General features: G+C 42.7%; 1 protein-coding gene across 1 annotated transcript in view; it reads right to left on the reverse strand.

Annotated features, from left to right (window-relative positions):
• Positions 1–16,855, reverse strand: part of LOC120560407 (tetratricopeptide repeat protein 28-like) — a 391,494-nt gene extending 374,639 nt beyond the window's left edge. Inside the window, 3 exon segments of the mRNA XM_039802872.1 lie at positions 11,150–11,449; positions 16,283–16,642; positions 16,740–16,855. Coding sequence (XP_039658806.1) covers positions 11,150–11,449; positions 16,283–16,312 — 330 coding nt within the window. The 5' untranslated portion in view covers positions 16,313–16,642; positions 16,740–16,855.
• Positions 16,856–17,870: the final 1,015 nt, after the last annotated feature.

Genomic DNA, 17,870 nt, shown 5'->3' on the forward strand with positions numbered 1-17,870 from the left:
TAAGTGTGTGTGTGCGTGTGCTAGGTGTGTGCTAGGTGTGTATGTGTGTGTTAGGTGTGTGTGTGTTAAGTGTGTGTGTTAGGTGTGTGTGTGTGTGTGAGTGTGTGTGTTAGGTGTGTGTGCGTGTGTGTTAAGTGAGTTTGTGTGTGTGTTAAGTGAGTGTGTCTGTGTTAGGTGTGTGTGTGTGTGTGTGTGTGTGCGTGTGTGTTAGGTGTGTGTGTCAAGTGAGTGTGTGTGTGTTGAGTGTGTGTGTGTGTTAGGTTTGTGTGTGTGTCTGTGTTAGGTGTGTGTGTGTCTGTGTTAGGTGTGTGTGTGTCTGTGTTAGGTGTGTGTGTGTGTGTGTGTGTGTGTTGTTAGTTGTGTGTGTGTGTGTGTGTGTGTGTGTGTGTGTGTGTGTGTGTGTCTGTGTTAGGTAGGTGTGTGTGTGTGTGTTTGTTAGTTGTGTGTGGTCACTTTCCCTCCATCACAGCGTGCGCACGCGCGAACAGGATTAGTTTCATCTCATCTGCGTAAAGAACGACATAGCTGCCAAGAAGTGCTGTTGAAATCAAAAAAGCAGACGTGTGTGTGTGTGTGTGTGTGTGTGTGTGTGTGTGTGTGTGTGTGTGTGTGTGTGTGTGTGTGTGTGTGTGTGTGTGTGTGTGTGTGTGTGTGTGTGTGTGTGTGTGGTCACTTTCCCTCCATCACGGCCCGTGCATTTGTGCAGCGCCGCTTAGCCACAACGGCCTTCTTAAAAAGGCGGACGAAAAGCAGACATTATCTGCGCCTGCTCGTTTCACAGATTTTTCCAGACAAATAATTTCAGGTTTGTGCTCCGCTAGCGCCAAGCCTCTGTCCGTCCCGCTCTCTCCGGCCTATAATTACATGCCATTCATTTGATTTGTTCATTAGTTTAAGCCTCGGCTGGGTAGAAAGCAAAGCGGAACCCTCTTATTAGTGGTCCGTGACTCCACTCTCTCCGTGGTGAGCGCTGGAGCTCCGGAGGAAAAAGCAGTGGGAGAGGGGAAACTGGCGTGAAGACCTTATTTTAACCCAGCGCACACATCTTCCTGAAGAGACGCGGCAGTGAACGCACTCGGTCACCAGAAGTGTAGAGCCGTAAAACCTCTAACATATAAAACACCGCTGTGGTGTTAAGAAGGTCGACAAACATTGGTATTACAGACTACAAAAACTGAAGGCATTTCACCAAATATTGGGCTCATACAGCGGTAGCATCGTTTCCATATTATAAAAGACGAGACACAACTATCAGTATCTCCATGACTAACGGGCAGGTATGCAGGTTAACGTCAGCTTCGTTCAGTTCTTTCAAATCAAACTAAACATAAATCAAGGTATATTATAAATATTGTAAACACCTTGGCCCCAATATACTGTACATATAGAGCACCTCCCTTTTCTTATAAACTATTTTGTATATTTTGTATACATTTGTTTCTGTGTTTATGCCTTATTAATGTTTAATGCGTTTGTTTACCTATAGTACAGGCCAAAAGTTTGGACACACCTTCTCATTCAATGCCTTTTTATTTTCATGACTATTGACATTGTAGATTCTCACTGAAGGCATCAAAACTATGAATGAACACATATGGAATTATATACTTACCAAAAAAGTGTGAAATAACTGAAAACATGTCTTATATTTTAGATTCTTCAAAGTAGCCGCCCTTTGCTTTTTTTATTAATAAGGGAAAAACTTCCACTAATTAACCCTGACAAAGCACACCTGTGAAGGTAAAACCATTTCAGGTGACTACCTCATGAAGCTCATTGAGAGAACACCAAGGGTTTGCAGAGTTATCACAAAAAGCAAAGGGTGGCTACTTTGAAGAATCTAAAATATAAGACATGTTTTCAGTTATTTCACACTTTTTTGTTAAGTACATAATTCCATATGTGTTCATTCATAGTTTTGATGCCTTCAGTGAGAATCTACAATGTAAATAGTCATGAAAATAAAGAAACACATTGAATGAGAAGGTGTGTCCAGACTTTTGGCCTGTACTGTATGTATGCAGCAATCACCAAGGCAAACTCCACATACGTGCAACTTAGCGTGGTAATAAACTCCATTCAGATTCTGAGTTAAAAATTCTGCATTTTATTTTCTATGTAGTCTGATTTATACGTTTTTTTTCTACTCACATTGGGGAGGAATATGGGCTCTCAACAGTCGCAGTTTTCATTTTCAGACTGAATTATTGTCTCTGAAACTGCACAGGACAGAACAGGGAAGATATTTTTTAAGTTTGACTGTTCCTCTCTAAACGAGACTAAGAGTCTACAGCCATGCTAAGCTACAGTTAGGCTGTACTAGCTAAATGCTAAGGTCAGCATGCTTACAATCTCAAAGAGAACACTAACATGCTGATGTTAAGAAGTTGTAATGTTAACTATGTTCACAATAATTTTCTTTTTTTGTTTAATTAGTTTGATTTATGACCAAATACCTGCAAAATTGAACAAATTAAACATTGTGATGCGATTATGGCGTTAAAGTAAAAGTCAAAAAGGATAGCCAAAGACCTGAGATACATTGTCTGGGAACCATGAATGTCTGTATGAAATGTAATGGCCATCCATCTCCTAGTTGACGAGATATTTCAGTCTGGACCACAGTGGTGGAGTGTCTATAGAGCCGCACTGCTAGCTTGGCTAAAAAGTTACTCAGCAGGATGAAAGGATGGTTAGAACAGCAACTTCTACACTAGTCTATATCCACGATGTTCCACTTCCGGGATTGCTCCGGTGCTTTCAGAAATTCTGCCAGATGTCCCTCATTTTCGGCCAGATGCCCGTCCCCTTCCTCTGTCTCTGTGTTGGCGTTAAACCTCCGGTGGATTTGTGAGGACTCTGGTTAACTGCTCCTCAGATCTCTGCAGGGTAAATCCAGACAGCTAGCTAGACTATCTATCCAATCGGAGTTTTCTGTTGCACGACTAAAACTACTTTTGAACGTACACATGTTCCCCCAAAACAAGTCCCCCCCCCCCACCCCCGAGGCTATTTTGCAGAGGCACCGTGGCTCGGTCCGGCTCTTAGCACCGCCCACGACGATTGTGATTGGTTTAAAGAAATGCCAATGAACCAGTTTTTCTCCCATCCCGGAATGCTGTGTAAACTAGCCAGTCCCTCCTCTGTAGCGCTGTGGAGGAAGGTCTGGCAAAATTAGATGTACTATACCACTCAGCCTTGCGTTTCATTACAGGTGCAGCAGCTAGGGCTCATCACTGCATTCTTTATGAAACTGTACAATGGTCCTCCCTCTCCCTCAGAAGGAAATTCCATTTATTGATTTTTATTGCTAAAGCACTAATGGGTAAATTACCCTTCTACATTTAAAATTTGCTTGCTTACCATAATAGTGTTTACAGAACAAGGTCATAAAAAAAATAAAAAAAATACTATTAAGTACTCCATCAACAAGATCAGAATTTGGTAAAACAGCTTTTTCATCTTATGCACCAAATGTCTGGAATGAATTACAAAACACCTTAAATCTAGAATCACTTCCACCTTTCAATACTGTTAAAAACCTTTTAAAAAGTCTACTTTGACTGAACAGTGTAATTGTTTCTAACTAGGTGCCCTTTAAGTTGTATGTCTGAATTCGCCTGAGTTAAGTGTAATGTCTTGTTTGTGTTCTAGTATGTATAGTGTGTGTATAGAGATTTGTGGTGTAGTATGTAACCATTGTCCTGTCTTTTATGTATTTTTGAAACTTGTTGCCGCCTGTCTTGGCCAGGACTCCCTGGAAGAAGAGTTACTGTAACTCAATGTAATGGGACTTTTCCTGGTTAAATAATGGTTTTAAAAAACAATAAATAAATAAAGCAAGACAACCTCCACACACACACACACACACACACACACACACACACAACCCCCAAGGGGTGTAACGATTTGAATTTTATATAGAAAGTCGATTGAAAATAGCTTTTGATTTCGACTATCAAAAAGCAGGATCGGCAATATCCCATTTTCTATATCCTTCATGTGCACAGCTAAAGAAAAAAAACAACAACTTTACAATTGTAGCCCACTTGCTGTAGCTCCACTGTGAGGGTTTTCAGTTCATTATTCAGCATGCATCAAAGTAACAGCACAGGCCACCAAGATGTTATGAAATAAATACTTCAGATGGTGTGAATGAAAGCAACAAGAAAGGTACAAGAGCTAAAGCCACTCTCCCCATGAGATCAGAAACCAGGTTCTTTTTTCTCTTTGCACACACACACAGAGATCAGATGAGAGCTGCTTTAACGGACTGTCATACCAACGGGGGAGCATTACACCCCAGTGGTTCTCATCCACATGAAAAGCCGAGCGCCGCTGAGAGTGGCGAAGGACGAGGTCTTCAAATCACACGCTTACTTTTCTCCCCTTTTCCGCGTACAGCAACAGCAACAGCCAGTGTCATCATCGCCCAGCACTGCAGAAAAAAGAAGCTTGAGCCTCATTAAAGTGTCAGCATCCTCTCTTTACACAATAACTGGATATGCTGCCGCTGTAATTAAAGTCCCCTTTCAGCACTCCACACACCCTGACCTTTCCCTATGCACACACTCATTGTCTCAGTTAAAACCAAAAGGACCCTCCACTGGGACGTAAATGGACATTTTTATGCTTGTGAAAAAGGAAAATGGATGCAAGTATGCACAGGAAAGAAATGTGTTTTGGCCTCATCAGGGAAACCAAGCTCGATGGATTGTAATCATAATTATGAGAAAGTGTTGCTGCAACTTTGGCAAAAGAAACACTTGTGACAGAATACCCTTGATAGGCACCATCATAACCTATAATCAGAAGATGCGCAAATGATAGAGATGTCTCCCCCGACATTGCAGTGCCAGTCGTCGTCTTTTGGTTCCCTGGGCACCCTCCTGTCAGCGCTCAGGCAGGAGAGTGGGAGTGATGGCAGAAAGGGCTGTTTGTTTAACATGTCACTGGAAGAGCCGTGTTGAGACGAAGGGACCAGATGGAGGAGAAGAGTAGACAGGAAATCCATCTAGAGAGGGTATTGTCCTCTCAGTCACACCGGTATACACCATTAAGAAAGTAATTGCACTCACACATCACAGAATCTCAAACGTATTCACTGGGAATAGAAGCTAAAAACGTTCCCCTCTCGCACCAATGTCTACCAACTAACGTTAAACAGCTAACGTTTAGTGTGGTGCAACAGAAGTAAATTACCAGGAATAAGCCTCACATCAGTGTCAGGCTTTGCTCCTACTCTTCTGCTATCTGTGGGTTACCGTTCAAAAAAATCCCTTCAACACCAGCACACCTCGAGCTAGCGAGCTACACGCTGAAAACAACAAGTTCTGAACAAAATGTGGATGGTGCAACAAGACAGGCCTGCTTGGTTCTTTCGGCGAATGATGGTAAAGTAGGGGTGTAAGAAAAAGAGAAAAAAATAATCAATACACTTGATTACACTTGTAATGCAATATTGATTTATTTATATATATATATATATATTTTTAGTTTACGTGCCAAAATATTCTTGTATATTCACGTTTATGCTGTGTTTAAACCCCCTCTGCTTGATGGCTATGCTGAGACACACCACTAGTGTCCTTGACTAACTGTACTTAACAGTGCCTAACAGTGCCTAACAGTGCCTAGCAGGGCCTAGCAGGGCCTGACTTTCTGCTAGAAGCTAACAACGTAGCTATGGCTGAACTTTGGCCTACTTTAGCATATAAACATTAGCTCACTAACAACCTGGGAACCACAATCCCAAACAAAGATTTTCTGTGTACTGAATTGTTTACCTAAAGTAAACTTCTTTGACTTTTATGAACAGCATGTCTTTTTTTAAATATTAGTTTTTCTAAAGTTATACTTAAAAAAAAATAATTGAAATATATTGAATTGTGACCCATGTATCAGATTCTTGCCAATACACAGCCCTATTGTAAAGATGTACAAAGAATATGTTGCCAGCATTTACTCTCTATCCACTCTATTCTCTCTTCCACTGGTAAAAGAAAAAGCTTTAGTTTCAAAGCATGGCCTATCGCCTGCAGTGAGCTAGAAAGGACAACGTTAGCTTACATTTAGCTTAGATAGATAGATAGATAGATAGATAGATAGATAGATAGATAGATAGATAGATAGATAAGATAGATAGATAGATAGATAGATAGATAGATAGATAGATAGATAGATAGATAGATGTCACACACCTCTGGAGCAACTAGGGGTTACGTGTCTTGCTCAGGGACACATTGGTTGATGTAACGCAGTGGGAATCTAACCCAGGTCTCCCACACCAAAGGCATGTGTCCTATCCACTGTGCCACGTTAAACAGAGACATGGCGTGAAAATGCCATGTCAAAAATCAAGATTATTTTTGGGGCATTTTTCCCCCTTTGTTAGATAGTGACTGTGGATAGACAGGAAAGGTGGGAGAGAGAGATGGGGGATGACACGCAGCAAAGGGCCGCAGGTCTGACTCAAACCCGGGCCGCTGCAAAGGACTCAGACAACGTGGGGCGCACGCTCTTACTGGGGGAGCTAGGGGGTCGCCCCAAATGCCATGGATTCTGTTGCGTCCCGCTCGGTCGCGGTAATGGAGGACCAGGTGAAAACTATTTTTAAGCCGCTTCGCGCCATCCCTACGAATAAGATTTGCTTTGACTGTTTAGCTAAAAAACCCAGCTGGGCCAGCCTCACCTATGGTGTATTCCTGTGTATAGATTGCTCTGGGACAAACAGGTCTCTTGGGGGTGCATCTGACCTTTATCAGGTCCACTGAGCTGGATTTCAATTGGTCTTGGTTTCAGCTAAGATGTATGCAAGTGGGAGGCAATGCCGGTGCAATGTCATTTTTCAGTCAACATGGGTGCACCACCAGTCCTGCTAATACCACGTACAACAGCCGAGCTGCTCAGCTGTACAGGGAGAAGATAAAGACTTCAGCCACACAAGCCACCATACCCCATGGCACTGAGTTGTGGCTTGACAGTCAGGCTCCTCTCTCCCCCCAACATCACCAGACGACAAGCAAGTGGATTTCTTCGGTCTTCATATACATGCTCTCCCTGCGTGCGGCTGCTTATGCCAGTTCTCCATCCTATACAGATCACCAGAAACATTTGTTGGCAACGATAAATGGCCGATTGGTGGGATTGCTGTGGACAGAGTACACACGGAGATACACTGGTACGAGCCAATGAGGTTTAACCATGTATCAGCTCATTTAAATAGCTCACGTTACTGTATTGTGTCAACAGTTCATTTAATATTGGATGTGGCGTTTTCTTTTGCGGGGTGTAAATGTTCCACCAAAACCAGTTCCTTCCCGAGACTATTCAGCAGAGCCGCCGTCGCTGCGTCCGGAGCTCAGCGCCGCCCAAGACGACTGCGATTGGTTTAAAGAAATGCAAACAACCCAGAGGATTTTTTTCTCCTATCCCAGAATGCATCTGTGGTGTAGCCAGACCTTTACTCCACAGCGCTGTGGAGATAGAGCTGGAAATGAGAGACAAGCTCAAGTTTAAGAGTTTGCTGCAGTATCATTCCTTTTGTACTTGACTGAATCATAAAAAAAAGTAGCTTGATTATGCACACATATTATCCAGTTTCCCTCCGAGACCGGCTCACAGAAACTAAATGTGAACAGACAGACACACACACACACACACACACAAGTGTGCACCCCTATGTCTATGAAATGACACCCTATTTTGTTCTCATTTAAGCTTTTTATATTCAGTAAGAGGGTGAGGTACAGAGGGCCTGAAGCTGTCTTGGGTCATTAAACCACACATTTTCTTTCTTCTTTCAGAATGGGTTTTCTGGCACTAACAGCAGACAGAGCTGACAGATTAGACAGGGGGGTTCGTTTCGTTCACAGGCTGGCTGTGGCCTTCAGGAAGGGTGGGCTGCTCGCTGGCGCTCGGGGCAGCAAAACCACGCCTGTCACTGTTTGACGGGCCAATCCAGTAGTGCGGTCATAGGGAGGTATGATTGATGATATTATGTACTCTCACACACATCTGAATGCCAGCACACTCCTGTGATTTAATCCCTGTCCCTTCATCAAACATCCAGGCGTAGCAGATGGACTGCACGCCGCTGAAGCGCCATTTCCCCGAGGCCAACGTGTCGAGACCTCCGTTACTAAATCAACTCTTGGAGCCAGCACTGACCGAACACAGCAGTTGTAATGCTGTTCATGCATATCCACTGAAGCACGCTGATTGGCACAAAATGATCAAACTCCGATTAGAAGATCAGAGAATTTTCTGACATATCCGATAGATAAAACTGCAAGATGGATTTGTTGCAATTTTGGCCTCCAGCTGTAAAGTAATAAAAAATAGTCACCATGACGCCTGTGTTGATACATGTTCAAGCACATTTCTATAATTATATGACAGCCAGACATGATGAACATTTCCTTGAACCCATTAAGTATAAGAAAAAAAAAAATTGCCCGACTGCCTTCTTGTCCTGCACACACACTTTTAATAGCCGTCCTGTTTGACAAGACTGACCCCTAGTGGTGATTCAAGAGGCTTCATTTAAAGCATGATCATGCACTCCTCTGTATAACTGTCAATAGCACAGACATATTAATCCTACCGTGCCATGTTACAAAGTCTAACAAAAAGGGTCCGGCTTTACGTCGACACAGTCCTGCTGACAGAAACTTAAGCATGGAAGAGAGTGGAAGCTGTCAGGCAGTAAATCCAGGAATAAGCAGGGCTACACCGCCTAGATTAAGCCAACCATCCCCCAGTCAGACCACAAAGAGGTTCATTGTACTTGGATAGCATATAAAGAGAAGAACGGAGCATGATTTTAGCAGTGATTTTCACTTATAGGAGGAATGAATGCATATTTATAACTGAATGTATGGATGTTCATGAACGGATGAATCAGTGTTTATGTATGACTGAATGCATGGATGCTTATGGAGGTGGGAAAGAGTGTTTGTAAAGCATGTATGGGAGAACAGAAGAATGTAGGAAGGATGGCTCTTTTGCACAAGTATAGAACATGGTAATTTGCAATTTGCATAGCTCTTTGAGTGGCCCAAATGTTCACTGTACATTTGTCTTTTAATTGTTTTAACCCTGCGCTTGTTGTGTGTCTCTGTTGTAACTCTTTCAGCAATTTCCCTCAGTGGCCAAAACAAATTTCTCCTTGGGGAGACTAATAAAGATACTTTGACTTGTATAGTTAGTCTCTCTGGCCTCAGGGGGTTATGAAATATCTTCGGAATTAACAACACAGTGTACTCTGTAAATGCTAAGATGCTTACGGAGGAGAAGTGACAAAATGGAGAGGAGAATTAGTAATATCAACAACAACAAAAATGGACAGCAACTGTATCAGGGTTCACATTTTTACAGAAGAGGAAACCTACCTGAGCCTCCGAAGACACACGACCTCAGCTCAAAGAAGAGGGGGCTGCTGATGCATCATTGCGAGCGACAAATTATCATCAATACCACTCTACCACATTATCATCAATCTCTCTCTCGAAAAACAAAAGTATCTCTCCATGCTAAATCATGAAATCAATGCCCTTCTATCAGCGAGAGGGATTGGGTCTCCTAGTGATCTCGGTGGCTGAGTAATGTGAAATCTATCGCAGGTTAGTCCGCAGCATGGCCCGGACACCATCAAAGATCAGACCCCAGAAAACTTTGCATTGATCAGCAGCCACAAGAACGCAACATGGGAGGGAGAATTTGAAACAAAGGCAAATTAATACCGCGGGACCTTAATTCGGAAAAAAATATGAACGAGAGTCAACGGAGAGATAATTATTTTTTGATCCCGTTTGAATTGAGCCACGGATTACAAATATGATGTTCGTCAATTTAAAACATTATTTTTCAACCGAAGAAAGTCTCAGTTTATTGTTAAACTGTTGAAGTATAAGGCTGTGAAAATACGTCATTAGAAAGACTATCACACTTCAATGTCTCATGGATGATGTCTCGCTGAAGCTACGATGTCTGTGCATCGTACCGGTGTGTGTGTGTGTGTGTGTGTGTGTGTGTGTGTGTGTGTGTGTTGTACCGGGGATGTAATATTACTCTAATGAGCAGAGGATCTCGCTTGTTCTTTTGCTTATCTGCTAAAAACTCTTCACTGGATAAAACACAGCAGGTAAGCTAACGTTACATGTGTTGTGGAACAGCGCTATGCTAGCTAGCAAGTTGAGCATCTAGCTAGGTGATGTAAATTGTGCGAGACGAGAGATGTAGTTCACTGTTTCACACAAAATTAAGTGGTACTACGACAAACCTACGGCTAACTGAGACTTTCTTCGGTTGAAAAAGTATCTTTTAAACTGACGAACATCATATTTTTAATCCATGGCTCAATTCAAACGGGAACAAAAAATTATTTGCCTCTCCCCCGTTCACTACCATTCATATTTTTTCCCCGAGTTAAGGTCCCAACTTAACTTATTCGGCTCTCTATAGAGAGAGATGAATTGTTTTCCCCTGATTTGGGGGAGTGTAACTTAAATGCGCTCGGTCTATATATCCCCACTTCAACCTATGCAGATAACGTGCAAATTAAAAAAAAAATTTAAAAATTCATATCGGGCCAAAAAATGGCTTTTGTTAAAACAAACATGTTCACATAATGTATAGTAATTGATGTGTATGTGGGAGTGTATTTGTAAATGAATGCTGAGGAATGAATGAAGGGTGTGATCATTTTAATGTTGGTTTTGGGATAAATGTGTTAAATTCCTTTTGTTGACATCAGCCTGCCCAGGGACTACAGGTGGAAACTAGCACATGTGCTACAACCTGGTATAATGCATCTCTCCTGTCTAAGGTTAATGTATATTGTATGTTGTCCCTGTTTAAATAAATAAAGAAGAAAAAAGTGCTTATAAGTACAGTTTAAAATGGTGTATATAATATGGAAATCAGAGCTCCCAGATTAGATCTGCTGTTTGAGATTTACATTTGTTGGCAATGACGCTCTCTTGGTGCACTCAATAAAACTCAATAATTTCTGTTTGACAAAACAAAATGTTATTTTTCGCAGGGTGAATATCTCTGGACTCTTCCCTTCTTCCTCATGTTGTCACGGTGTTGCAAAAAAAAAAAAAGATCCACAATTGTTTGTATGTATCCATAGTTTAACACTTACCTTGGGCCACTTGGGATTGAGCTCGCAGGCTTTTCCAGCATCGTCCAGCGCCGCCTGGTGTTGTCCAAGTTTGAGAAGCGCTGCTGACCGGTTACTGTACAGGATGCAGTTCTGTGGGTCCGCTCGCAAGGCATCAGTGTACAAATAAACGGCCGCCTGGAAGTCCCCCCGCTGACACGCCTCGTTGCTCTGCTGCACTTTCTCCATGAACTCGGCTTTGCTGAGACCAAACCTGGCTCCTTCGTCTCCAGAAACACAGCGGAGATGTCTGCCCGCTGTCCGAGAACTCAAGATGGAAAACTGGAGAATTGGACAGAGGAGTGAAAGAGCTATAAATCGGTCTCATTGAAAAATGTCATAACACATAACCAGTGTTGTGCCTGAACGATAGTTCATGAACTCGTTCATATTTTGGGGCGAACGTGAACTGTAACGTACCGTATTACCGCCTGGTGAACGTCACCGTGAACTCCTTCATTCTGGTGTCTGTGAACGCCACGCTCTCTCAGTTTACCTTCGTCCAATAGGGTGCCAGATTTCTACAGAGCCTTCCAGGTCAAAACCAGGGCTAAAACACACCGTAAACAGGCCTTCATATGTAGCGGGAAAAACACCCAATCTGGCAACAGTCACCAGTGTCTCACCGCCACATGGGTCATCCAATCAGAAAGCAGCGTGGAGGCTTCGTACGATCATTTAAACACGTTTTATAACGAGCTCGGTGAGGATGGAAACATCTGACATTTCTGGGCAAACTTTGCCCGCCGGCTTTCAAAAAGAAAATCATCACTTCAGTCCCATCCACAGAAAACCACACACACACACACACACACACACACACACACACACACACACACACACACACACACACACACACACACACACACACACACACACACACACACACACACACACACACACACACACACACACACACACACACACACACACACACACACACACACACACCTGAAACGGCTCGATGAACTGGTCTGATACGAAGATGAAATCTGACGCATAGTTTCAGTGTTAAAACTGATAAAATAAGTGCTGTCTGTGGTTCTATATGTGGGCTGTGGCAATACGTTTGAAAAATAATAGCTCACAGCAACATATGGAAAAAAAGAACTATGAACTTGGTTCAACATTTTGAAGTATGAACTATGAACTGAACTAGTTCATTTTAAAATTTGTGAACTGAACTTTGAACTAGTTCATGTAGAAAGTGAACTTTCCCAACACTGCACATAACTGGCAGGAACGCACTTGAGTAAAGAACTCAATAACAAACTGATATACTGGCGTTCAGACGTGTAGCTAATATGTGAAGTTACAGTTAGTGTGTGAATATGACGCAGGGCGTTTCATGCAGGGTATGACAAGCGTGTAGGGCTGCAACTACCAATTATTTTCATTGTTGATTATTGTCTGGATTTATGGATTTGTTGTTTGGGCTCTAAAATCTCGGAAAATGTTGAAAAATGTGGATCAGTGTTCCCCAAAGCCCAAGGTGATGTCCTCACAACTCACACAACTCTCTCTGTATTTGTCAGTATGGCTATGTTCAGAAGATTGCAGCTATGTTTCCATCCACACGTCTTTATGCAAATTAAGTGATATCGGATAAATGGAAACCGTAAAATTCAAGTGAATTTCATGGATATCGACTCAAAGCTTATACGTTCGGTCTCATCGGATTTTCTCTTGAGCGATATACGGCTTTTGCGATAAACGCTGATGGAAACATTATTTGCCGAATCAATAAGAAATTGCAATTAAGGTTTAGGTAATTTTATGGTTAAAGAGACGCACCTGTACAGGTCAGAAGTGGTGAAGACCGCGCGCCCAATGCACACTACCGGGAGTGCCGACGCAAATGTCCCTTTATCACGCAACGATCGTCTACTACAGCCTGTAGTAATAGGATTGATAGCCAGCTCTTTCTATTGACAAAATCGCTGCAGCCTTCAGCAGGACATGAGTCCTGTCTATTGTGCCATAGCCCTGTGGCACAAGGTGCGCTCTGGGAGTTACGCAGCGAGATCTCATGCGCCTCATCCACTCCAGGTAGGTATATACCTTCGCATCATCCTCGTACGTATGGCGTTGCACACGCCGTAAACACACGGTGGTCTTGCTGACCCCGAACGTTTCGCCTACCACTCTGTACTCTGCGCATGAAGCCAGTTTGTAGAGTGCAATGGCGAGACGCTTCTCGGTTGGAAACGGAGGGCCATGGCTTATCTGGGTCAAGGGACGGGCCAATGAAGTTACACAACAGGTCAAATCGGAAAATGCTTCAACCAAAGAGTTTCCGTGAAGTGTCTCTAAACCGCGATCTTCCAGATCCGTTTAGAGCGCTCTCGTACCCACACCACAGGCCGCCTTCGTTGTCGTCGGGCATTTACGTGCATATGCATCATCATAGCAATGTGTTGATAGCGTCGTCGTTTTCTTATTCTAGCTTGATGTGTCGCTATCAGCTGGCACATAAGCACTATTACAACTTCTGCAATAGCAATCATGTGTAGGTAGACGGCGCAATCTTTTTTTCTAGCAAATGTTTGCTTGAATGTTGTGCGATTCAGTGCGAAAATGAATGGAAACACCATAAAATGTTTTTAAAAAATCAATTCGATATACCAATTTGACCGCAAAGCAGCATGTAAGCTAAGATATACTTTATTGTCCCCAAAGGGAAACTTGTTTTGGACTCTGTCCGTTCCGCAGCTTTACAAAAGACAACACCAATGTGAATTTATTACGCTCAGGTTTTTATGACAAGTGGATGGAAACACAGATTGTGTCGTCCGGTGACTTTCCCGTGCAGAAACTCGAGTGAAGAGAAGAGTCCATCATGTTTTTAATCCTCCGAGTTATTGCTCAAGTCCAAGCAAATATATTTTAGTAGTATATAGCTAGGGAGTCATGTCCACTGGGGACAGGGGGGACATGTCTCTCCCCCCACACTTTTCAAAAACCCTGATTGTCCCCCACCTTCACATTGTGAACATTTTTTACTCTAAAATGATTCTGTCAAATCTTGGCGATCGCCCCTATAATTAACAATAAAGAAAGTAAGACATCTTTCTCTTATACATAGTGTAGTTCTATTCTTTCTGCCCCCCACACTTGTCAAACCAAAGTTACATCCTTGCTATATAGTACAATAACAGAGCACATAAGGTTTTATCTTTCCCGTCCTGTTAGTTCAAAATAAAGTTAATATTGATTCTGATGTTCACAGTCTAGACACGCAGCAATAGTGTAAAGTACAACCTAATGAAGACATCTTCATCGCGCCAATAAATCTCTTACGGCAACAAGATAAAGCCTGCCTTAGAGCAAGGCCATCGGCATTAATGTGGGATTGAATCTATTATCTTTCCCAATCATATTCAACTCCTGAACCAACTGGCAGACCAACCATTTCAACGTGAGACCAATTATCATACTGACTCAGTCTAACAGCGGCTGCATCCAGCCAATACAACTCTTATTGATTAAGTAGATGAGTGCTGAATCCATTAAACAAACGGTTTGAGTATTACTGAATCACGAAGTTCATCTCGGGTTGCATGTTTTTTTTGTTTTTTTTAGGGCCGGCTTCCTTTTATACCTCTCTTTCTCACCACACCTCCTCAGACTGAATTCTGGGATAGGGCAGGCTGGGTAATTACTTCCAGAGCCCGGGGAGTAGACACAGCAAATATGAAGGCTTTGGGTATCAAGTAGATTCAGCATCAAGTTACAGGCGCAGCACCAAATCAGTTGCTTTCTTTGCACCGGTTGACCTTCATCTTTTCCACCTTTTCTTGTTCTTCTCTGTATGATAACGGTTAATCTTTTTAAAACATGTGACAACATGGAAAGAACTGACTTCCTGCTCTACTCTGACTGAACTTTAAAGCATTCAGGGTTTTATATTATAGTGTTTTATAGCCAATTCAACACCTGTGGAATAGCAGAAGATTAGTCTCGCATAACCAGCTCTATCTCCACAGCGCTGTGGAGTAAAAGTCTGGCTACACCACAGATGCATTCTGGGATAGGAGATAAAAAACGCTCTGGCTTGTTTGCATTTCTTTAAACCAATCACAATTGCTATATTTATTATATATATATATATATATATATATATATATATAAGCTCAAATGTGATGACAGATAATGTGCACCACTGGGTTTGTGTGGGTTTTAAGACAACATGTCAACCGCTGGGTTTGTTGTTGTAGGTCCCGAAGAGGAAACCCACCCTTCAGAAATACACAAACAGGCTGAGGGGGGCTGACGTCCACACCTACAACTGACAGCTCTGTCACACACGCACACTGACATCCAAAGGCTATCTCCCAAAGACATGTCAGGAGAAGCATCCATTATACAGTAGATCAGTGCTTCCAGGGCTCCAAGAGGGAGGGAGGGAGGGAGGTAGGGAGATAGAGAGATGCAGATTCTCCCTTCAAACAAACACTCCCTCCAGATGACTAGCAGGACCAGAAAAGGGGAAGTAATCAGTGATTTTACAGGAAGGTCCCGCTGCCTTCTGTATGTGGGCAGGAAGGGAGGATAACGTGAGCCTACACCAAGAGGACACCAACGGAATCACACTAAAGGAGACAGAGATCGAGTCAACTCTCTCCAAAAGCAAATATAGTCTGGAATGCACAGTTTTGATGGGGAATTGTGATGGGACGCTTACTCATGGCAAACACACACACACACACACACACACACACACACACACACACACACACACACCCTAACTTACTGCCACTGTAGGTTGGCAGTGCAAGAATTCTGTTCATGCAAAAACAAAATAAGTGACGTTTGAGTTTATTGCCTATTTGTACACTGTTTAATCTTGTATTGGCATTTAAAATCACGTTACTGTTGGCTATTGTCTGCACATAGAGAGCCCACACATCCAATGTGCAGTACAGTACAGTATGCATGACTGGAAAATCGATAGAGGTCTTTTACGAGCTTTTTCTCAGGAATGGTCAGTTGGTATTTCCTGTCCAGGACGCGAGGTAAAAAGTGAGTTTTTTCAGAAGGGCAATAAAACGCCAACAACTACAAAAATGGCAGCACGCGTGACAGTGTAGAAAGTAGACTTTGTGATGTATTTACCTTTTCTTTCAGAGTCGCTTGCTTCTCCATCCTGTGTGACTGCTTCGGTTTGTGCGGCGGGTTCTCGCTCTCATCCCTTCACACTCCTCCTTTCCTGGCTTTTTAAATCGACTTTACGCATCCAAAAGGTGTTCAAAAGTTAGCACAAGAGTCCTCTTGTGTGGCACGAGTGTCGACAAACTGCGAGAAAATCCACAAAGACTGAGCTGTGTGGCGTCCAGGAGAAACTTTTCTTAAGGAAAGTGCGCCATGTTGTCAAATCTTTTCCTTTTTTTTCCTGTCTTTTTTCTCCCCCTGTTGCCATAGCGGATTTCTGAGCGCTGTACACAGAGAGAGGCGTGGAGCCGTATGTATGGGAGCCTGAGTCAGGAAAAAGAAAAGAACAGTTCATTCATTCATTATTAATGTAGCACTCGGCTGTAGGCTACTTTGTTTGGTTTTTAAATGTGTTACATACCAATTATAAAGTGACATTCAAAGCAAATGTTAGCTAACTTTCGGTTCGAGGCGTTCACAGACTCTGCGAGGGCGGGGGCGAAGATGAAGAAGTGGCACCTCGCACGCGCACTAAATTGATGCCACACCTGGGCTGAGTGATGCTGCGTTCAAGTCGTATTGTTCAACCGTTATTATTCAGTCCTTCCAGAAAAATGCGGAGTTTTTTTCAAAAGAATGGAGTTTTTTTTGTGATTGCTGCGGGCAAAAATCCTTGATTATGCGGCACGTTTTCTTAAAAAAAATGCGATGGAGTAGGCGGAATATTTATGCAATTTTATGCGTTGAAATTGCGGGATCTTGCAAAAACTGCGGTTTGATGAAAAAGAGAAAAAAAAGTGATTTGATGACATAATTACATCACTTCATAACGTTCCCATGGCAACAGGGGAACATGGCTTCTCTTGTGTGAATTAAACACAACATTTTTCAACTTTCTGCTAAGATATATTTTGGGACTTTTTTGCAAAGAAAATGCGGGGATTATGAAATCATGCAAGCCCCGCGTATTTTGTGCGGAAATTGGCAATTTATGCGGCGAAAGTGCGACGTATTTGAAAATGCAGCCCCCGCATAAATATGCGGACTTTGTCTGATTATGCGTTGAATTATGCGATCGCATAATCACGTTTTTCTGGAGGGACTGGTTATTAGCAGCCAAGTGAGAAAAGCCGTTCATTTCAGCCTCTTTGAGTTGTAGCTAGTTGTCTGCAGGGCTGCAACTAACGATGATTTTTATTGTCGATTAATCTGTCGATTATTTTTTAGTTTTTTCTATAAAATGTGCTTCCCAAAAAGCCCAAGATGACGTCCTCAAATGTCTTGTTTTGTCCACAACTCAAAGATATTCAGTTTACTGTCACAGAGGAGAGAAGACACTTATAGTGTATAGTCTGGTAGGACCAGGCTAGTGTACCAGAGTCTGGTGGGACCAGGCTAATGTACCAGAGTCTGGTAGGACCAGGCCAATGTACCAGAGTCTGGTAGGACCAGGCTAATGGACCAGAGTCTGGTAGGACCAGGCTAATGTACCAGAGTCTGGTAGGACCAGGCCAATGTACCAGAGTCTGGTAGGACCAGGCTAATGGACCAG

Source organism: Perca fluviatilis, chromosome 6, assembly GCF_010015445.1.
Source record: "Perca fluviatilis chromosome 6, GENO_Pfluv_1.0, whole genome shotgun sequence".
NCBI classification, from domain to species: domain Eukaryota; kingdom Metazoa; phylum Chordata; class Actinopteri; order Perciformes; family Percidae; genus Perca; species Perca fluviatilis.